The sequence below is a fragment of the Idiotropiscis lumnitzeri genome, chromosome 15, assembly GCF_059441095.1.
Source record: "Idiotropiscis lumnitzeri isolate Australia: NSW breed Sydney's pygmy pipehorse chromosome 15, RoL_Ilum_1.0, whole genome shotgun sequence".
NCBI lineage: Eukaryota > Metazoa > Chordata > Actinopteri > Syngnathiformes > Syngnathidae > Idiotropiscis > Idiotropiscis lumnitzeri.
Genome location: NC_142405.1, coordinates 16,195,117 through 16,219,313, shown reverse-complemented (window position 1 = coordinate 16,219,313; position 24,197 = coordinate 16,195,117). Strand labels below are relative to the sequence as shown.

General features: G+C 44.8%; 1 protein-coding gene and 1 pseudogene across 8 annotated transcripts in view; one reads left to right on the top strand and one right to left on the bottom strand.

Annotated features, from left to right (window-relative positions):
* Window positions 1-24,197, bottom strand: part of carm1 (coactivator-associated arginine methyltransferase 1) — a 182,646-nt gene that overhangs the window by 118,012 nt on the left and 40,437 nt on the right. For all 8 annotated transcript variants that reach the window (XR_015846698.1, XM_088317740.1, XM_088317741.1 and 5 more), the window contains exon 4: window positions 9,786-9,890. Coding sequence is in view for 7 of the 8 variants with exons in the window: in XM_088317740.1 (XP_088173866.1) it covers window positions 9,786-9,890 (105 nt within the window). In the remaining variant the exon portion in view is untranslated. The remainder of the gene's footprint in view (window positions 1-9,785; window positions 9,891-24,197) is intronic.
* Window positions 15,756-18,074, top strand: LOC148323092 (uncharacterized; annotated as a pseudogene).

Below are 24,197 nucleotides of genomic sequence, written 5' to 3'. Positions count from 1 at the left end.
TAATTTGGACCCAGACAACCACTTTTATAAAACTAAACAACAGATTTGCTAACTACAATGTACAGCAAGTAACTTTAGTAGGACACCGGACCTAAAGCCCCGCTTCTGCTTCCTCTCTCTCCGTCGTCTGCGTCGCCTCCCGGTCCCGATGACAATCCACGGTGAGCCGGGCGGCCTCACTAGTTCTTCAGGAATTTTCCGATCATAGCAGAATTCCTCTGAGACGGTTATTTTGTATCGATGGCCAATGTCCACGATGTCCTGGCGGGTTTATCGATACTGTGCCACAGTTGGTGTTAATAAGACCGAGCAAACTTAAATAAAAAGTAATAGCACTGGAAGGGAGAGCCGTTAGCCGCTGCGTCCATGAGCGCCGCCATCTTGGCAAAAAAAGAAATAAATTAAAAAAAAGAAAAAAAATCTCATATATGATAAACATTTTCCATTAACTAAAATCACTAGCAAGTATGAAGGCTTAAAAAGTCTTGGATGACAAAAGGAATAGAAAATGAAATGTAAAAAGAAAAATTTTATATAAAATATTTATTGAATTGAGAAGAAAAGATGCCAAAATTAAGTATAAGACTTGTAAATATAAATTAGTAAATATAAGAACAAGAGAGGTCATTATGAGCGTAAATTAAAAACAAAAGAAATATGGAAATAGCTAAACTTTAGCGATTAGCACACTTAGCGATCCTTGGTTTCTCTCCTCGTTTAAATCGCTACTTGTTAGTGGGGTAGTTTATTTGTCATCACGCAGCTTGGTGTTGCTACTGTGCACAGACTGCATATTGTACAACTACAGTCCATGATGTTGCAACGCAAGAAAGGATGGCGCCTAGCATTCAAGCAGCAGGGAAAGAAATTACTTCCGGGTAGGGATGTAAAGATTCATCAAAAATCAATTTAATATTGATGTGAATTGCGCCAAATATGCATCGATATAAAATAAATAAATAAAAGAATCAATTCGCAACGCCATGTTAACCAGAGCCGCTCTCTCATATCTGTTCTGGGGAAAAAAACTGCATCCCTATGCACAATTACTTAATACGGTGTACACTTCACTTACTTAGCAACACAGCAGTGATAGACGAGCATTTATAAGGGAAACGTTGCGTTTAATTTACGACAAGGACTGTCGTGTCTGAAACCTCACGGTAGTTAGCACACATCGGCTACCGTGTGCTTCGGATGGAACGTCGCACGCAATGTCCTTTTGTGGTACGCACACAATGTAATGTCAACTGTGAATTGTGGCGCCGTTAGTCAGCGAACCCGCATCTGTTTAATACCAAAACATAGTTTTTATATACGTGTGATTGACATCAAAACAACAAGAGCACAAGTGCTAAATTGCGACCACGCACCGCGTGTTGCGTTAATGCAGTCGGAAATTTGACCACCCAAAGTACATAACGCATTTGCCACAAGCCAATAATGGCAACACCTAACAATAAAACCTAACATACCGAGGTCATCAAAATATACTAATTTACAGTGCTAAAGAGTATTATGGAAAGTAAAATGGGTTATGCGTGTTGATTTGGTAACAATTGTGTTTTGTTGAGCAACGTTATTTCCAAGTTTTATGATATGGATCATGCTCGAGATTTCTCTCTCTCTCATTTTTAGGCACATACCATAATTTTGAATGTGGAGATATGTATACTAGAGAAGAGGAGAAAAACAGGTTAAATAAAAACAAAATTTAAAATCATTTGAAATGATGATTTTAGTTTTCTTTAACATGTGTGCAATTCCTCAATTGTATTCATATGATTTCAGTCACTTCTACATTTAAAAAAATGGATTGGTGCACAAGAAAAGTGAAATATGGTATTTCTTTTAGTATTTATAGGTAATTTCATAATAATAGTGCAAATCGTCATCATGTATGGTTTTTTAATCCATTCAAAATGCACTACAACATTTCGTTTGTGGATCACTGCAGCATCACATAGCACAGAGACATTGTGGCAGCTATTAAAAAAACTAAATATAGTATCTAATCGAATCAAAATCGTGAACTGAAAATTGAATCCAATCGGGGCTTGAGTCAATCGTTACATCCCTACTTCCGGGACTTTATATTTTATTTTATTTTTTATTTATTTGTAAGATCTCAAAGTTGCGTTTTCTGAGATTGTCAGTCCAAAAACAGCTTTTTTTTTGCCAAGATGGCGGCGCGCATGGACGCAGCGGCTAATGGCTCTGCATTCCAGTTCTACTCTTTATTACTTTTTATTTACGTATGTTCAGGATTATGAACACCAACTGTGGTTGGGTATCAATACACTCGTCAGGACATCGTGGACATTTGTTATCGATACAAAATAACCGTCTTCGAGGTATTTTCCTATGATCGCAAAATTCCTGACTAACTAGCGAGGCCGGCCGGCTCACCGTGGATTGTTAGCGGGACCGGGAGGTGGCGCAGACGACGGGGAGAGAGGAAGCAGAAGCGGTGTTGCAGGTCTGGTCTCCTAATAAAGTTACGACAGCAGCCCCACAAGCAACCACTGCCAAGTCTCTACCTCACCAATGCCAGATCAGTAGTCCATAATATCAACAATCTGGAATTACAAATCCTGGGAAATTGCTATGTTCAGGACAGTTGTGTGATCATCATCACCGAATCCTGGCTGCACTCTAATGTTCCCGACGCTAGCATCGAGCTAGCTGGGCGCTTGCTTCATCGCGCGGAACGTATGAGAGACACCGGTAAGAGCAGGGGTCTCTGTATTTACGTGCAGGAGGACTGGTCCAAAAACAGCATGATCTCCTCTCCGACATAGAGTATATGTCCGTTAAATGTCGGCCTTATTATCTCCCAAGGGAGCTAACAGTAGTGATCGTCACTGCTGTTTACATCCCTCCTGAAGTTAACACAAGCATGGCGCTCTCGCTACTCGCGTGCGTCATCAACAAACAACAGCGGGCCCACCCTGAAGTCGTTCATATAGTAGTGGGAGAATTTAAAAAGGCCAATTTGAAGACTGTACTCCCGAAGTTCCACCAGTATGTTAAGTGCCCAACAAGGGGAGAAAACACTCTTGATCATGTTTATTCGAACATCAAGCACGGGTACAGAGCCATCCCCCTCCCCCCCTCGGCCAGTCAGACCACCCTCAGTACACCCCTCTCAGATGCAGACTCAGGCCCACCACAAAGACTGTTAAAATATGGCATGAGACCGCCAAGGATGAATTACAGGACTGCTTCCATCACACAGACTGGGACCTCTCTGATCATCAGGACCTTGATGTTTACACAGAGTGTGTACTGGACGAAATCAAGTTCTGCATGGAAACTGTGCCCCTGAACAAGACTATTCGAAACCCTGCCTTCAGGTCAGGCGACAGAGCTCTGTACAGTGTGGCCCGTGCTGACCTGATAAAAGGCATTAAGGAAGCCAAACAAATTACAAGAAGAGGCTGGAGTCCCACCTTGCCAGCAACAGTCCATGGGAGGAGTGGCAAGGTCTACAGAGGAGGTAACATAACACCGGTAGACCTGAGGGGTCACTGGCGGAGGAGCTAAACTGCTTCTTTGCTCGCTTTGACTCACTCCAACCGCCACACCCCCACACTCCATGCCTCAACACCCCCTCACTCACTTAAGAGCAGTGCTTCTCAATTATTTCCTGTCACGCCCACGCCCCCCCCTACCAAGAAGAAAATTATTTGCGCCGCCCACCACCAATTTTTTTTCTGTCATTGTATATTGATGTTAGATTGTCAATAACATATCCCTTAAACAAAGCTAAATTGATAAGAAATGTAATTTTGAGAAATATTATTGTGAGGATCTCGAAACTCAGTACTCTGTTGTGCAAATATTGATGATAAATATTTACTATACGTTCTTTTTAAAAACTTTATTAACATTAACAAACCAAGCAGTTATTAATACGCAAATAATATAGAAAAGACAAAAAGAAGAGCCAGGGGAATTTTAAACAAAAATTCTATCTAAATAACATAAAGCAACAGTTTTAGCATGTTTACGATACGTTTTTTAATTTTTTTTTTTTTAAGGTTATTATACGTTTGACATTGAACCTCTTTGTCGTGATGACGTCAGTCATTTCTGTGTTCCTTTTATTTTATGTTTAGATGCGTAATGGTTGCAATACAACATTTCAACATTTCTGTTCATAGCTGCTGGCTCGCCGCCCAAACGCAGTTTGAGTCAGACTTCTGTTAAAAGTCGAGCGTACATCGAAGCAATTCATTTTAGCGATGAGCACGCTTAGCGCCTCCTTGCCCGTCTCCTCGTTTAGCACGCTACTTGTTAGTGGAGTAGTTTATTTGCCATCAGGCAACTTGTTGCTGCTGCTGTGCACGGACTTACATATAGTTCAAATAAAGTCCATTCTGCTGCGGCGCAAGATAGCTTGGCGCAGGGCATTTAAGTAGCGGTTAAAGAAATCACGTCCGGGACAACGAGTGACTGGGCGACAATCTTTTTTTTTTTTTAATCAGTACTGCGTGACCTACTGCATGAAGTAGGGGCACAAACAGCTTCGGCGAGCTCAAACTCGCGTTGTCTGAGAGCGCCTTTTTCGGTCCCAAAACGATGCATCGTTCAGCTGTACTACGGCGGGAGAAAAAAGCACGTTCCCCAGGGTCCCACGGAAAAAACAACATGTTCCTCAGGATCCCACGTGTCCCCCTCAGCGTCGCTCCTGGCAGTAAACCCCAGGAAAGGTACAGGACCCGACGGAATACCAGGCAAAGTCCTCAGAGCATGTGCCCACCAGCTATCACGTTTTTTGCAGGATCTTCAACCACTCCCTGGCTCAAGCAGTCATCCCCTGCTGCTCGAAAACCTCCACCATTATTCCCGTCCCCAAGAAGTCTACCACAATCCTGCTGAATTACTACCGTCCTGTTGCTCTCACACCAGTCATAATGAAGTGCTTTGAGAGACTGGTTCTCCAGCACATCACAGAGTGCCTTCATCCCACACTGGACCCCTACCAGTTTGCATACCGAGCTAACAGATCCACTGAGGAAGCCATCGAGACTGCTCTGCATGGTGTGTAGGGCCACCTGGAACGACAGCAGAGGTATGACAGGATGCTCTTTGTAGACTACAGCTCGGCATTCAATACTATCATCCCAGACATCCTCATCACCAAACTCGACATTCTCGGCCTCCCCACCCTCAAACGCACCTGGATTAAGGACTTTCTGACTAACAGACCCCAGACTGTGATACTCGGCCCCTACACATCCTCCACCCGAATGCTGAACACCGGTTCCCCTCAAGGATGCATACTGAGCCCTCACCTGTACGCTCTCTACACCTATGACTGCAGCCCGGCCCACGGAAACAACACCATCATTAAATTTGCTGACGATAGGACAGTGGATGGTTTGATCTCAAAAGGTGACGAGAAAGCTTACAGGGAGGAGATCCAGAGACTAACGGCTTGATGTGAGGACAATAAACTACAGCTCAACACTGCAAATACGAAGGAGATCGTCATCGACTTCAGGAGGAACAAGACTGTGCCACCCCCCTCTACATCAAAGGTGTGTGTGGAGAGGGTCCACACATTCAAGTTCCTAGGAGTACAGATCTCCGATGACCTCTCCTGGACACACAACACCACAGCAGTGATAAAGTAGGTCCACCAGCGTCTGCACTTCCTGAGGGTCCTCAGGAATTCAACCTGGAGTAGAAGCTTCTGCTGGCCTTCTACCACTCGTCCATTGAGAGCCTGCTGACGTACTGCATCTCTACCTGGTACGGCGGCTACACTGAGGCAAACAGGAGGCTCCAGAAGACAGTCAAAACTGCGCAGAGGATTATTGGCTGCCATCTCCCCTCCCTGTCGGACATCTACACCACCTGGTGCCTCAGCAGAGCTTTCAAGATCATTAAAGACAATACTCACCCAAACTCACACCTGTTTGACCTGTTGCCCTCTGGCAGGCGCTACAGGTGCATCAACACAAAGACTAACTGATTGAAAAACAGTTTCTTCCCGAGAGCCATCTCCATGCTGAACTCTCACACACACCTACCCTTACCTTGCAGAACAGCGATGCGTTTTTATTTTTCCAATTTCGTATTTATTCTCTATTTTATTATTTAATCTTTAATTAATCTATTTTATATATTTAATCAAATTATTGTTGTATTGGGAGCTCTCTAATCTCGTAGCACACTGAGTACAATGACAATAAAGGGCACTCTGATTTTAATTCTTAGACATATACACACACGTACATATATGTACATATGTAGGTAAATATCTTTTTTTTTTCTTACTTCTTTAGTTTTCTTGCACAGAGCACGTAGAGCCAACCGTGGCGACCAGGTCCCTCCAACTGGGTCTATTGTGGGCAAGGTGTTGAGCTAGAGCCAAGTTGACATTGCAGGCCTTAAGATCCTGGGCTATTAATTACAGCCAGCTTGCTGGTGATTGAAGGCCAGGATGGTGTTTGTTGGGAGCTCTTCTGACAGGCGGAGAATGTGGTCATATCAGCGTACTCGCCGCATTGCTGAGATGCTGGCAGTTGTTGAGTTTTCTCCCTTACCGTCAGGTTCGTGATGTACATGCTCCACGTGATGCCTTCTCTCCTCCTGAGGGCCCAGGTGTCAAAGCCGTCGAGCCTGGACGCTAAGGTGTTGTTCAGCGGCAAGGTTTCAGCTCCGTATAGGATGACGGAGATGACTGAGACATTATAGACTCTGAACTTTGCCTCCCGAGAAATGTGCAGATGTCGCCACAATGGCCTTCACAGGATCTGCATGACCGAGGCAGCGAGGGCACGACGTTGGTCGATCTCTGTTTTGAGGTTTCCAATGTTGGTCAATGTCGAGCCCAGTTATTTGAAGGTGGAGACAAAAGTAGGCAGGAGTGCTGAAACAAGAATGGTGGTGGGTCGGGTCCGTCGCCAACATGCATGAATTCGGTCTTGGGCTAGCTTATCCTAAGACCTTTTTGGACTCCTCGTCGAGCACACCGAGGGCCTCACAAAGCTGCTTGCAGTCTCGCCGAACAGGGTTGTGTCGTCAGCATACTCGAGGTCTTTAAGAATGTAGTTGACGAGAGGTACCCCAGGAAGCCGCTCACATACTCTCGACATCAGGTGGTCGATGACACAGTTAAAGAGTTCTGGAGCGGCCGCACTGCCCTACCTAACCCTGCTGTTAATGGGAAACCACTCAGAGTCTTTGCTGTTCACCCGCACACAACTTTCCGCACCCTGGCATTTCTGCTTGAAGAGTGCGGTGAGCTTAGGTGGGACTCCAAGGGACTTCATGATGTTCCAGAGGCACCCGTGGTCAACAGTGTCAAAGGCAGTTTTGAGGTCAATAAAGGCTATGAATTGATGCCATTTTTCCCATAGCCTTTTCTATTATAAGACGGAGGGCAGGGATGTGGTCTGTGGTGGAGCGATTTGGCACAAATCCGGCTTGTTCTTGGCGGCGTCTACTTCAGGTGAAAGGGAGGGCTCAGGTGAGTAGGATGCAAGTGAATACTTGACCAGGGATGGAGAGGAGCGCGATACCTCTCATGGTTGCTGCATTTCAGCTGATTTCCCTTCTGTTTCCATAATGGGAGTATGATGCCCCGCCTCCAGTCATCGGGCAGTGACTCAGAGACCAACACATGGTTGATAATTTGTGTGAGCCACGAGAAGATGTCACCCCCGGCCTTCAGCATCTCTGCTGTGATGGTAGACAGGCCCGGGGATTTACCATTATTGAGTTTCATCATGGCTACCTGTATATTTATAGATACACATTCCGTATACATACAAAATATAAAACCATCAGTTACACTCATCTAACCCCCCACTCACACACACACACACGTGCGCATGAACACGCACACGCACACACCCCCGCACGCACACACAAAACACACACGCACACATACAAACGCGCACTCTCTATGTTCGCATAAAACACATCCAACTTGGTCAAAGTTCCGAAACAATGTGCAAAAAAATAAAAAATAAAAAAGAAATAAATAAATAAATACTAGTATAGGTGGTCCTCGGGTTACGCACTACTCAGCCTATGCTGTTGCGACTGCACGATCCCCAAAGCTCGTCTGCCATTTTGTTTTGAGCCCCATACTGTCTGCATAAAAAAAGAAAGCAGGCTCTTCTAGCGATGCTGGTCACTGAGGATCCAAACTGAAAAGCATCACTAAAAAGTTCAGTAGTGCGTCATCACTTCAGCCAAGGGCTGGTTCTAAATAAAGGGCAATACAGCACTAAATATCATCATCATCTGGTATCAAAAGACAAAATTGATTAACTGTACAGGGATCACGGTCTGGCTAGTATGCACCCGGGATGGAACATTTTAACGGGGCTCCAACACCTTTAATAAACAACATATGGGTGCATAGATTTTGCTATGTATATGCCGGTTGCTTCAGTCATTTCTTTAGCCGTTGGCTTTCACTTCTCCAGACTGCTTGAAAGCAGTGGGGAGAGGTAATCAACTGGGAAACCAAAATATTCCCCCACAGCTTATTTTTATAGGGCTGATGGCTCCTCTAGCTCCATGTTTTCTCCCGCGCTTGCCACTTTTCTTCATTTGTTTTGATCTATTTCTTCTTCAAACAACAAATGTTCCGGTAGTGTGATTTCAGGCGTTTACTTTTTTGTTTCCCCTTAGATGTATTTGTTGTATGACCGCATGCATCGAACCATGAAGCCCGTACCGAGACGTTACGGGACGAATACAAAAATCGTTACACCCCTAACTATTACTATTAAACTACTTCTAAATAAAAATAAACAAATACATACTTGTAAACATATTTCACTATACATGAGCACCAATCATTTATTTTTATGGAAAAGTGACGGATATCATATGAATAAAATCGAGGAAATGCTCTGAAAATCATACATAAATCATAACTTGAATTGATTTTTAAAATTGTTGGTAATTAACTTGAATACAAAACGTTTTGTTTTGTTTCTCTAGCATGCATATTATCATCTACAAATTCAAAATAAGGTATGTGCCTGTAGGAAAAAAAAGGAGAGAGAGAGAAGGCGACAGACAGAGAGAGCGAATGCGAGAGAGAGAGAAAGAGCGAGAGAGAAATGTCGTGTGTGATGCATATCATAAAACTCGGAAATAACATCTCAGCAAAACAACTGTTTTCACATCAACACGCATACCCCACAGGTTATGTTTTATTGTTGGGTGTTGCCATTCATGGCAAATAGGTGATATTGTACTTTGGGTGGTGAGATTTCAGAGTCGATAAACGCAACATGCGGTGCATGGTCGAGACTTCGCATTTATGCTCTTGCCGTTTCAATGTCAATCACGTATCTAAAAATTAGGTTTTGGTTTTTAAATACACGTGAGTATGTTGACAAATGCGGCCACAATCCACGGTAGACACTACATTATGTTGGCGTACAACAACAGGACATGCATGGAGAGTTCCATTAGCATTCAGCTTTCAGACACGGCAGTCCTTGTTGTAAATTAAATCAAGTCATTTTAAGGTCGTTTATCAACGCTCTGCTGCTATGAAAATGAGGTTTACATTGTATTTAATAATTGTGCGTAGGTGTGCAATATGTTTCCAGCAGAGATTGAGAGAGGGGCTCCGGTTAACATGGGATTGTAAATCGATTCTTTATTTTTTTTTTTATTATTAAAATTATCTATGTATTTTTTTTATATTTTTAACAGTTCATATTGATATTAAAAACATTTTCGATGAATCGTTACATCCCTAATTAAGAAATTGTTAAAAATAACTGAAAAAATCTCATTACCTTGTCCTTGAAGTCGGCGTGGTTCTGCAAAATGGCCCGTTGGTAGGTCCCCGTGCGCACATAGTCCTGCATCATATTTTGTTGTTGTGAGAGGTAGCCATAAAACTGCAAGTATTACAAAAAAGAAAAATGTTATTTATTATTGTTGAATAAAACTAATTTTTTGGGGGATGAAATACATCAGATTGAAATAAATTTTGATATATATATATATATATATATATATATGTGTGGGAGGTATTCAGCGAAGCCCACGGTGAGGACATTAATGGTCTAACAGACACAATTACAGACTATATTAACTTCAGCATGGAGAACACCATTCCCACCAGGACTGTAAGATGTTTCTCCAACTACAAACCCTGGATCACACCGGACATCAAAGCTCTCCTGAAGGAGAAAAAGAGGGCTTTTGTGTCAGGCGACAAAGACGAGCTGAAGAGAGTGCAGCGTCAGCTGAGAAGGAGGATCCGAGAGGGTAAAAAGTCCTACAGGATGCGGATCGAGGAACAACTGCAGCGGAACAATGCCAGGGATGTCTGGAGGGGCCTGAAGACCATCTCAGGCCATGGACAACCATGTAAGACCCAGAAGGGTCAAATGAGTTGAACCTATTTTTCAATAGGTTTGATCAAATGCCTGACCCCGCTCAGGCTCCCCTGCTGCAGCCCCCACCAACCACTCCTGCCACTACGAACGAGACCCTCTCTCCTCCTCTCTCTCCACAGCCTCCAGTTCCCAGCCTCATCAGACAACCACCACTTCCTCCTGCTCAGCCTTGTTCCTCACAACATCTCAGGTGAAGAACCAGCTGAGGAAGATGAAGGCGAGGAAGGCAGCAGGCCCAGATGGGAATAGCTCCCAGCTCCTCAAATCCTGCGCAGACCAGCTGTGTGGAATCGTCCAGCACATGTTCAACCTGAGCCTGAAGCTGGGCAGAGTCCCCCAGCTGTGGAAAACATCCTGCCTGGTTCCGGTTCCAAAGACACCCCATCCGAAGGAGCTCAACAACTTCAGACCAGTGGCGCTGACGTCTCATCTGATGGAGACCCTGGAGAGACTGGTCCTCGTCCATCTGCGCCCCCTGGTCAGCTCCTCAATGGACCCACTCCAGTTCGCTTACCAGCCTGGCATCAGTGTGGAAGATGCCATCATCTACCTGCTCCACACTTCACTCTCCCACCTGGAGAAGGCGGGGGGCACGGTGAGGATCATGTTCTTTGATTTCTTCAGTGCTTTCAACACCATCCAGCCCGCCTTATTGGGAGACAAGCTGGAGCAGGCGGGAGTGGCCCACCACCTCATCACATGGATCCACGACTACCTCACAAACCGGCCACAGTACGTGAGAACACAGGACTGTGTGTCTGACGTGCTTCTCTGCAGCACGGGAGCGCCGCAGGGAACTGTTCTGGCTCCCTTCCTGTTCACCCTCTACACCTCGGACTACAAATACAATTCCACAACCTGTCACCTGCGGGTCTGTGGACTCAGTGGGGGGGCAGGAGGATGACGGCAAAACTGTCATCAATGCTGGACAACCCAGCCCACCCACTCAATGACACTCTGAGAGCACTCCACAGCTCCTTCAGTGATAGACTGTTACACCCTCGCTGTACCAAAGAGAGATTTCGCTCCTTCCTGCCGACTGCTGTCAGACTTTTTAACAAGAACGTTGGGTCAGGCCTACAAAGGGGAGGACATTAGAGCAATTGTGCAGTCCTAGGATGCAATATACACTACGACTGTACTTTCAACCAATGGTGTACTTAAATGTTTATATGCTTATATATATATATATATATACACATATAAATACATATATATACACATATACATATATATAAATATACATATATATATGTGTATATATATATATATATATACATATATATATATCCGTATATACGTATACATGTATATACATATATATATACAGTGAAACCCCGCTACTTCGCGGTTCACCTTTTGCGGGTTCAGTGCTTCGCGGGTCTAATAAAAAATTCAAAAATTAAAAACTTTTTTGCCCGGGCACGATCAGGGTTCTCCATTCACTCCGCTCCGCCGGGGCATTGTAGTTTCGCCGAGCGGCACGACGGGGCGCTGGAGCGGTTCGACGGCCGGCGTGCGCCGAAGAAGAGCGTGGGCGAAGAGGAGAGTGGACGAAGAAGAGCACGTTCCCCCGGGCACGATTGGGGGCGACGTTTCGCGCGGTTCGGACTGTACCAGAGCATGCGTGGCAGTTAAGCCGAAGAGAAGCACCTTCCGCCCGGGTACGGGCGGGGCGACATTTCGCTCCGTTCGGGACCGTACGAGAGCTCCGGAGGAGGCCGGCCGGCGTGCGTGGCAGTTAAGCCGAAGAGGAGCACCTTCCGCCCGGGCACGAGCGGGGCGACATTTCGCTCCGTTCGGGACCGTACGAGAGCTCCGGAGGAGGCCGGCCGGCGTGCGTGACAGTTACGCCGAATAGGAGCACCTTCCCCGGGCACGGGCGGTGCCAAGCGGCCCCTAAGTTTAACCAAATGGAAGCTCCGGAGGAGGAGGGCATGCTCGCGTCACAGTTAAGCCGAAGAGGAGCACCTTCCCCGGGCACGGGCGGTGCCAAGCGGCCCCCAAGTTTAACCGAATGGAAGCTCCGGAGGAGGAGGGCATGCTCGCGTCACAGTTAAGCCGAAGAGGAGCACCTTCCCCGGGCACGAGCGGTGCCAAGAGGCCCCTAAGTTTAACCGAATGGAAGCTCCGGAGGAGGAGGGCATGCTCGCGTCACAGTTAAGCCGAAGAGGAGCACCTTCCCCGGGCACGGGCGGTGCCAAGCGGCCCCCAAGTTTAACCGAATGGAAGCTCCGGAGGAGGAGGGCATGCTCGCGTAACAGTAAGCCGAAGAGGAGCACCTTCCGCCCGGGCACCGGTGGAGCGCGAGGCTGTCAGTTATGAATGAATAAATGAATAAATAAACAAATGAAGAATGCCACCTTTCATTTCACTGTCATGATCCGTGCCTGTCATGCCGCGTGTTTTTGTTTTTTCAGCTGTGTGGGCGTTCCTCCAGCGATCGTCTCGCGCCATGCCGTCAGCTGCTGCGAGACGCGCTGATTACACTGACTATATTGTGATTATAATAAATATCTTTGTATCACCACCTTTTTTCCCGTGTGAAGTGAAATATGGTTTATTAATGTTGTTTTACCACATAAATGCTGCATAATAACCATTTTATACCTATATACACGCGTTAGTAGATGTCTGTGTTTATGTGTTATGAGAATTTGCACAGGCTACATCTATGTGTTATGAGAATTTGCACAGGCTACATCTATGTGTTATGAGAATTTGCACAGGTTGTATCTATGTGTTATGAGAACGGGAATAATTGGAAAGGATTCGTACAGGGCCTAAGCACCAGGAATGTCTGACTCATGTGAAAAGGTGCAGTCGATAACGAAAAGGGAGTGAGGATTGGCAGAGGCCAAAGTTGTGCGAAGGGCCATGCGAACCATCAAAGCGCACTCGAACGGGAGGGGTTGGGGTGAAATATTGGCTATAATAATGTGACTGAGGCAAAACGAAAGTAGAGTCGGCTGAGGGTTTTACGCGCGGACGCCCAGCATCGTATTTTTTGCTCGCATTACTGAGGACGCCGGGGCTCTCCGTCCTTCCAGCACACGGTAATGAGATTTATGTCTTGCATGTAATCTATGAGCTGAAATACAATTGTTGCTTGCTTGCTTGCTTGTACACTTTATACTGTGGGTTAAATAAAATGTGCCGCTTGTTTAACGCAGTGAAGTGTTTGTTGTCCATGTAAGTCGCCGACGATCCGCGATCCTGAAGTTAATAATAAGTCATAGCAATTGATCATGAGTTGTGACTATTATAGTATTTGATACTGTAATTGATTGTAAGCAGTGTCTACTCAAGGGCTCACGCTTGTCTGATTGGACATAACAGACAGCTTAACCCATTGTAGCCTGGCGATTGGGTATCAGTCTCGCTACTAGTCACTCTTATTGATGCTGTAATTGATCATAAGCAGTATCAGAATTGTTTCAAAACATTTTTGGCGTTGTCGGCAGGATCTCGGGAAAACTGCGACTTGGACATGGCTTGTTGTTTGAGTAAGAATAAAACTTTGGATGAACCCGAGGGGGGTTTAGCTGACTGCGTCTCAGGAGTGCCGGGGTGGGACAGTCGTGAGTTTAGAGGACCCGAAGGGGGGTTTGCTGACTGCGTCTCGGGAGTGCCGGGGTGGGACAGTCGTGCTGACTGCGTCTCGGGAGTGCCGGGGTGGGACAGTCGTGCTGACTGCGTCTCGGGAGTGCCGGGGTGGGACAGTCGTGCTGACTGCGTCTCGGGAGTGCCGGGGTGGGACAGTCGTGAGTTTAGAGGACCCGAAGGGGGGTTTGTTGACTGCGTCTCGGGAGTGCCGGGGTGGGACAGTCATGAGTTTAGAGAAATTGGGAAATTGTTGACGCGGAATGGGGGACGCCCTGGTCCGTGGGTTAACATGCCAGTGGGGGCCAGCCCGACGTCAGTTAAGGATTTACTGACTCAGGTGGTGGTCTGTAAAAGAGCGCCTTTGGGGGGTGTGCGGAAGATGATGTGGATTTGTGCAGAAGCATGGCGGGAGAAGAATAAGGCGTTAGACGCTGCTCTCCTCGCTGGTGCGCGTAAAGATCAAGAAATTCTAATGCAGAACAATAAGATCGAAGAACTAGAGAAGGAAATATCTAGATTAAATTCTGTGTTGGAAAAAACAATTGTGCATATTTTCCACGAGCTAACCAGCTGAAAACTGATCGCCGCGTTGAAACGCAACAAATACGGGCGTTTACGAGAGATCTTGCGGGCGAATGGGAGCCGGAGGGCTGGGAAGGAGATATATGGGGGGATGGTGACGTTGAAGTAACAGCCCCTGCCACCGGGCAGTCCCTCTATCCAAAATTATCACATTTGCAAATAAAACCGATAGCACGCAGGCGTGAAGAGCAAAATGTGGTATTGCCTATTGTGGATGTCGAGCGGGATGCTAATGGGGTTGTCGTAGTGGACGCTGAAGGAAACCCCATTGTGCGGAGACAGGAGTTTCCTCAACCCGCACCGCGAGTAACTGTAACTAAGGAAGATTATTCACAGGACGAAATCACACAAATTTCCACCAAATATAAACAGCGTGGTGGGGAGCCCACTGACTCATGGATCAGACGTCTGTACGAGGAAGGTGCAGATGCAATTGGGCTGGATCAGGGGGACAGACGCGCTATGTGGAGAGCGTTAATAGACGCGGGAGTCCCTCATTCGGAGATTGATGGACAATCAAACGAGTTTTTGATGGCCAGGTGCAGACAAAGAGGACTTAAAGTTAATTGTTTGCGCTTTGAAGAACGATCCGGTCGTTCTGAACTTGCAGAATTGGCAGGACTGCTTAAAGATATGATGAAACCAGCTGTGCCCTCTGCCCCTCCCGTGGAGGGGAACAGAGAGGAATGTTTGGAAAGCAGCAGTGAGGATGAAAGGTATGTTGCAGCCGTTCGAAGAGGAAAAAACAAAGGCAAGAGGTCTCAAGTCTTTGATCTCTTAGGATAGGATGAAGGTCAAGCCTTTGTTGCCAGCCAGTCAAAATTGTCAGAACGATGGAGTGTCGGTGATATTCGACCCCATGTAAAGCTAGCAATTTATTGGAATAATTCGGTTCAATGTGTTTTGGCACTGGTTGACACAGGGGCGGAGGCCTCGTTGATTCAAGGAAATCCCAACAAAATGAAGGGCACCCTAGTCCCGGTACAAGGAATAGGGGGGCAAATTATAAATGGAAAGGCAGTAACTTTGCCTTTGGAAATTGGACACATGCCAATTCGGAAATATGAAGTGGTGGTTACACCCATCGCAGAATGGATAATTGGAATGGACATACTGGCTGGAATGACCTTGCACCTGAAAGGGCAGTAAAATCGCCCAGTTAGTATTAAAACCGTGCAATATGACAACAGTTCAGGAAATTCCTAAACCAGTGATAAGATCTGGGCGAGGCTCAGGGGGCTTTGGCTCAACCGACAGGGCCGGAGCTAAGGTTTGGGTAAAACAAAACTCAGGGCCCCCCCGGGCTGCTGAGATAATTGCACAAGGAGACGACGCTACAGTGAGCGTCTTATTTGAAGGAGAAGAAAAATGTGTTATTTACGTGAAAACTAATCTGTGCCTTTCAATTGTAGGAACTAACTGTGTTCATTACAGCCGGTGTGAATGACGTGGTGGGAGTTGCTTGTGGGACGGGCCGGCAACGGATCAAGACGCCGTGGCCGCTATCGAAGTCCGGTACGGTGGTGATGTCGGCTGCTTGGTCATCCTCTTCCTTGTCCTTGGTGCCATGGTCCAACTCTCCTGGGAGCAAACGACCGGACGCCTTCTGTACCCCCGAATGCAGGGCCTGCTGTCATGGAATCTGACCGGCAGTGAGAGGGTCAAGGGGGTCAACGTGACCCAGGATGGAGTGACGTGTCCGGGGGGCGGGCTGTGTGCGGTGGCCAACCTCACCGCTGATGCAGTATTCTGGAGTCCTGGAAAAGAATCAATCCAATGGCTGTTTCGTAACGGAACTAGAATCTGGATCAAGTCCAGGGTGGAGCTGTGCGCAGTGAAACCAGGTACGATGGAAGGAGACGTCAAGAGCTTTTGGTTCAGAGCAGAGTGTGATCCGACCCGTCAAGGAAAGAACTGGACCAAATGACTCATCCCAGAGAAGGGGAGAGGCGTTAGTAAAGCGACCCCCCCCCACACACACATTACAAACACCCAGCTGGTACCTATAATTGATACATGTACACCCTTGGCACAATCAGCAATAACTACGAAAATGTATTGGAAAGTTGTATTCCCTGTTTTTCCCACGTGTGTTCGAAAGAAGAGAGAGTGTTAACACGACACCTTATTGGGGGGAACCGGAACGTTATTGGGGGTATCTAACACCATTGATAATGAAGTGACACGCTATAAATTAGCTGGGACAGGACAGGGAACTCATGATGCCCTACTAAAAGTAGGAATGTGGCTTCCTAATTCAATAGTGGGACAAAACGAAAATGCTAAACTGTGGCAAAATGTATTTAAATGGGAATTAAATATGTGGAACGCCACTAGTGAAGTGTTAACCAATGTAACTAAACAGCTAAACTGGACCACATGTAGCATACAAAAACTACATGCGCAGACGCAAAAAGAGCGTTTCGTACGAGTAATGACTACAGGAAATTACCAGGAGTGGCGTAGTGTCTGGAATATATCCTCTGAGTTGTGGTGAACCCAAACACAAACCAGACCTTTAATACCGATCTTTGCGAAAACACTGATAAAGGACTAGCTTGTAAATTGCATCATGAATTTGTTAATCCTTGCTTAACCAACGTAAACTTCACCTTGTGCGATTGGTCGAGGGAACCTAGTAGGGACATTTTGTGGCAGGTGGGGCCGCATACCTCAGTGGGGAAACGGGACGTATTGGTTGACAAATTACACAGTTGCTAGCCGGTTTACGGCCGTACAATGGGAAGTGCTACGCACACCATGGCAAATCTCTTTGGAGCGTTTCAAATGCGCATTGGAACGATCCACTGAGGTAAAGAAATTGATAAAGTCACATGCGTCCAATGTTTCCCAACTGATGGTATCGACATTGATGGCTAAAGGAGAAATTTTGCATGCTGCTAAAATCATTCAGCAACAGTCTGCTCACCATTGGTGGGACATATTTTCAGGCTTGTCACAAACTGCTAGGGCAACGTTGCTTCCACCAATGATTTTGGTTTTAATAGCTATCGCTTTGACTACGCTATGCAATATTGGAATTTGTGTTTATGTTCGACGAATTCGATTAGAAGTAGAAAAAGAAATATATCATTGCATGGAACCATGAGAATAAAAATTGAAACTGTCAATTCTTGGTATAACCATTATGTGTGTGAACTAACTTTAAATTTAGAAGAAGAAGGGCATATCTTTGAATATGTCCGCCGGATTGGAAATGAATATACCAGGCGAGAAATCCATTGTACCACGCGCATAGACATGTTGACTCATGTGGTGGTAAATGTTTTACAGGATCATCATTGGTTTTGCTTTGCTCACTCATATAATGTACCATGGTTTCAGTGGATATTGGATAATTGGGAACAATACGTAAACGGGTTAATAAATTAGTGGAACCTGTTTGCATCAATTGGTGGCAAAACACCAGGAGTGGAATGAAGTGAAATATGGTTTATTAATGTTGTTTTACCACATAAATGCTGCATAATAACCATTTTATACCTATATACACGCGTTAGTAGATGTCTGTGTTTATGTGTTATGAGAATTTGCACAGGCTACATCTATGTGTTATGAGAATTTGCACAGGCTACATCTATGTGTTATGAGAATTTGCACAGGTTGTATCTGTGTTATGAGAACGGGAATAATTGGAAAGGATTCGTACAGGGCCTAAGCACCAGGAATGTCTGACTCATGTGAAAAGGTGCAGTCGATAACGAAAAGGGAGTAAGGATTGGCAGAGGCCAAAGTTGTGCGAAGGGCCATGCGAACCATCAAAGCGCACTCGAACGGGAGGGGTTGGGGTGAAATATTGGCTATAAGAATGTGACGGAGGCAAAACGAAAGTAGAGTCGGCTGAGGGTTTTACGCGCGGACGCCCAGCATCGTATTTTTTGCTCGCATTACTGAGGACGCCGGGGCTCTCCGTCCTTCCAGCACACGGTAATGAGATTTATGTCTTGCATGTAATCTATGAGCTGAAATACAATTGTTGCTTGCTTGCTTGCTTGTACACTTTTATACTGTGGGTTAAATAAAATGTGCCGCTTGTTTAACGCAGTGAAGTGTTTGTTGTCCATGTAAGTCGCCGACGATCCGCGATCCTGAAGTTAATAATAAGTCATAGCAATTGATCATGAGTTGTGACTATTATATTATTTGATACTGTAATTGATTGTAAGCAGTGTCTACTCAAGGGCTCACGCTTGTCTGATTGGACATAACAGACAGCTTAACCCATTGTAGCCTGGCGATTGGGTATCAGTCTCGCTACTAGTCACTCTTATTGATGCTGTAATTGATCATAAGCAGTATCAGAATTGTTTCAAAACACCGTGTCTGCGTTTGGAGAGTCCTGCTCAATCCTCCAGCTCTGCTGGAGGATCATGACAATCACAGGGCACACCGGACGGCGTACCAGCAGGTAAAAGTCGAAGTAATTAAATAAATACAAAAAGAAGTAATTGAATAAATACAAAAATAATGGCTGGGGAATAAAAAAATAAGTTTTAATAATATTTTTTTTTGTTATAACATGAATTTCACTCTCTCTCTCTCTCTACCAGTGTATATATATATATATATATAGATATATATATATCTATATATATATATATTTTTTTTTAAGCATTTTTGAAGGTGTGCTGCTACTTCGCACCTATATATATATATATATATATATATATATAGGTGTGAAGTATATATATACGGTGTTTTTTTTTTTTTTGTTTGTTTTCTGAAGGTGCGACGCTACTTCGCGGATTTTCAGTTTTCGCGGGTGGTCTCGGTCCCCATTAACCGCGATAACCGGGGGTTCACTGTATATATAAATACATATATATATATATATATATGTTTATATACTGACACTTAAAGGGAAACTTGATTGACGTTAACGTTGCCACTTATATAATAGGTTTGCATATTGGCAAACAGCAAATACACCCCCTGAAAGACTAGTTATTTAAGGTTTATTTTTCTGATGAGATTTACGACAAAATGCCACGCCCCTTTTTGGAACTCGACTTGTTATTTTTGCCGGTCCCAGCTGTCTACGTCACAGCAGGGAGGCAAGTGTGGTAATATTGATTGTTTTTATTTAGTTCTGTTTATCAAAAACGGGGACCAATCACCAACAAAATACAAGTGAACATTACTACTCTTGTCCACAAGTATAAAAGCATTCTGAACAATATTTTGGATTTATTGACAAACAACAATTGAACGTGAGCTCATGTGATCACGTATAAACAATAAAAAATACTGTGCTGATCTCTTCTCCACTGAAGCAGACAAGGGCATGAATACGCACATGAACCCCTACTGGTTATAATTCGGACATTTAGCTATACTAAAGTTGTGTCATGTCTCCGGAGGCAACACGAGTGTGGTGAAATGTTACAACAACCTGCAAGTGGGCATTGAGCTTTATCCCCTCCCCACCTAACAGTAGGTCAACGGCACGGCAAAGAGCAACAATTAGCTTCAGGCCGCAAAAACAAAAAGTACTAGCACAACAGAATTAGTTTCTTACTGTCCAGCCTGCTGCTTCATGTCACGGATGGCTTTTGTCTCTCAGGCAGTCGCGTACGTTCATGTCTGAAACCACTTGCAGCCGCCAGCTTTGCAATTAGACTGAGTGGACGTCAATTTCAGATAAAGAGGAGGCCGACACCACGGCCGAGTGTGGCTGCATTGGAACATGTCATTTTTGAGTGAGTGGTGTATGCTTAGCCCGGAGTGGCCTTGGTGAAAAAAAAAAAAAGTAAATCAAGCTAATGTTTATGGCTGAGTTTGCAATATAAAACGACGTACAACCTACTTCGTCGTCAGAAGAGACTCAGAATACTAAATCTCAGACTCAGAACTACAGCCAGAGCTGGTATGTTCCTAAGAAGAAGTGGTTTCTTGTAGACGGCGTGTTGTTGTTATTAAAGTTGCCTACAATCGAAAAACTGAGGCAAATCCTCACCCAAAAAAATGTGTACGTCTACTTAGTCCCACTTGAGTCACTGCAAATATCCTGACTGGTGCTATAAGAAACAATGTGCGTGTCTTCCCAGCTTACATATATGTAGCTCTGCTCCCTTCCGCATTTCCTCATCCTCATATATATCAGTCACGGAGAGGTTAATCCTTTTGATATGTTGAAGTGAGTGGGCGGCACGGCTGCCGACTGGTTAGCACGATGGCCTCACAGTGAGAGATAGCATCAGGCGTGGGTTTGATCCCGCTCCGGCCATCCTGTGTGGAGTTTGCATGTTCTCCCCGCGCCTGCGTGGGTTTCCTCCGGGTACTCCGGTTTCCTCCCACATTCCAAAAACATGCATGGTCGGTCGATTGAACACTCTAAATTGCCCCTCGGTATGAGTGTGAGTGCGGATGGTTGTTCGTCACTGTGTGCCCTGCAATTGGTTGGCAACCAATTCAGGGTGTCCCCCGCCTACTGCCCGAAGATAGCTGGGATAGGCTCCAGCACCCCCGCGACCCTAGTGAGGAGAAGCGGTATTGAAAATGGATGGATGGATGTATATATATATGTATATATATAGGAGACAGAGAGAGAGAGAGAGAGAGATAAATATGTTGACTCAGTGGGGGGCAGGAGGATTATGTGTCAAGTCATCAATGCTGAGCAACCCAGACCCCCCCCACAATGACAGTCTAACAGTACTCAACAGCTCCTTCAGTGATAGATTGTTACACCCTTGCTGTGCTAAGGAGAAATTCCGCCGCTCCTTCCTGCCAGCGTCTGTCAGACGGTTTAACAAGAACAACAGTCGTCTGTACCAAAAAAACTCTAACTCTGCAAATTTCCCCATTGTGGGTCTAATAACTCATTAAATCCCAGCCATTTTCACTGGAGCAACTCCCCTCAATCGCAGCGTTTTTCTGGGTTTTGACTGCTTTTGCAAAGCCCACAGAATATTGTACAGTGAACCCTCGGTTATCGCGGTTAATGGGGACCGAGACCACCCGCGAAAACTGAAAATCCGCGAAGTAGCGGCGCACCTTCAAAAATGCTTAAATTATATATATATATATATATATATATATATATTTCTATAAAAAAAAAATCTATATATATATATATATATATATATATTCGGGTCGAGAGAGCGAGAGTGAAATTCATGTTATAATAAAAAAAAACAAATTATTATTAAAACTTATTATTTTTTTATTCCCCAGCCATTATTTTTGTATTTATTCAATTACTTCTTTTTGTATTTATTTAATTACTTCGACTTTTACCTGCTGGTACGCCGTCCGGTGTGCCCTGTGAATGTTATGATCCTCCAGCAGAGCTGGAGGTTTGAGCAGGACTCTCCAAACGCAGACACAAGTAGGATAACAATCCGACGCCAGGTAGTCAGTGTAGGTGGATTATATAGTGAGTGTAATCAGTGAGTGAATGGGAATCCGGTGCGGGGCTGGTGGGCGCGTCTCGCAGCAGCTGACCGCATGGCGCGAGACGATCGCTGGAGGAACGCCCACACAGCTGAAAAAACAAAAACACACGCGGCATGACAGGCACGGATCATGACAGTGAAATGAAAGGTGGCATTCTTCATTTGTTTATTCATTCATAACTGACAGCCTCGCGCTCCGCTCGTGCCCGGGCGGAAGAGGTGTTCCTCTTCGGCTTAACTGTGACGCGAGCATGCCCTCCTCCTCCGGAGCTTCCATTCGGTTAAACTTAGGGGCCGCTTGACACCGCCCGTGCCCGGGGGGGAGGTGCTCCTCTTCGGCTTAACTGCCACGCACGCCGGCCGGCCTCCTCCAGAGCTATGGTACGGTCCGAACCGTGCGAAACGTCGCCCCCAAATCGTGCCCGGGGGAACGTGCTCCTCTTTGTCCACTCTCCTCTTCGCCGATGCTCTTCTTCGGCGCACGCCGGCCGTCTAACCGCTCCAGCGCCCCGTCGTGCCGCTCGGCGAAACCACAATGCCCCCGAATATTTTTTAGACCCGCGAAGCACTGAACCCGCGAAAGGTGAACCGCGAAGTAGCGAGGGTTCACTGTAATGCTATAAAAACATGGCACATACCAAAAGAAAGATTAGACTCATCTTTCATTAAAAAAAAAAAGTATATTTCTATCTTTTTCCGTTAATTTGCTGACAGGGTTAGAAAATAGCTAAATTTGGTCAAGATTCCCATTCCGGACAAAAAAAACTGAGAAAAAGAGTTTTTTGTGAAAACAAACATTTCAAGCACAACCTTGACTTTTACACCGCTACTTTTTGTTTTGTCACAGCTCAAACATCTAAATAATGCTTTCCTTCTATAAAATAACAAAAACAACATGACAAAAAGTGTTTTTGAAACAAAATAGTTTATGAGCACAGAAAAAAATATTGAAATGCTGAAATGAACTATGTACAAAAGTGCGTGCGTGACAGTGTGCACGTGTTTTTGTTTGCGTGCGTGCGTGCGTGTGTGTACACCCCCGCCTGCCACCCCCATAAAAATGTCACTTTTTTGCGTATAGACAGACTGTTGGGTAAGATAGAGATCGAGAAGGTAGGTTTGTTATGATCATTGGCAAAATAGATGTCAATTTGGTGACTCTTTTTAATGTGTATGTGCCCCCCTGGTAGTGATTGGAGCTTCTATAAACACATATTTGAATTAATGGTAACAACCAGTAAAGGAACATTAATCTGCGGAGGGGACTTCAACATAAGATTAAATCCAAAAATGGACTCATCAAATGAAAAATCTCATACACGTAATATTATAAAGAAAATCAATACACTAATGAGCGAAATGGGAATTGTGGACGTGTGGAGAGAATTTAACCCAAACAACAGAGAATATACTCACTATTCGTCTGCATTTAATGTCTATTCTCGGATTAATTATTTTTTGTTTAAAAGGGACTTGCACAAGGTGGTGGAATGCGAAATAGGCCCGTCTCTGTTATCAGATCATAGTCACATTTACATGTCAGGACACCTCAGCACTAAGACGAGGTGTACATTATGGAGGTTAAACGCAAATGTTCTGAATAATACAACAATTAGAAAAAGATTGAAAAAAGAAATTCATGACTATCTGGAATTTAATGACAATGATGAAGTGACTCCACCAATACTTTGGGATGCGTTGAAAGCGGTGATCAGGGGTAGGATTATAGCTATTTCCTCCTATGAGAAGAAACTGAGACAGGAAAACCTAAAAAGCTTAGAGGGACAATTGGTAAAATTACAAAAAGAGCATTCGGGATCATTCAACGAAGAAACTAAGCAGGAAATAATAAATTTGAAGAAAATAGATGACTTAAACACACAAGAAATTCAAAAGAAACTTCTCTTCGTGAAACAACAATATTCCGAAGTAGGTGGGAAATCATTGAAAATTGTATCATACAATCTGAGAAAGCAGCAAACAGAAAGAACCATACATAAAATAAGGAACTCAAGGACAAAAGTAATAGAAACCAGTGTGAATAAAATTCATTAATGGTTTCACCGCGACTTCAAAACATTATACTTTCAACCACAGATTGATAACAATGCCCAGATTAATTCTTTCCTAACTCAAGATAACATTAGGAAAACACTACACATACCCCATTTTTACGGCCAAAAGACGCGCCGTATCA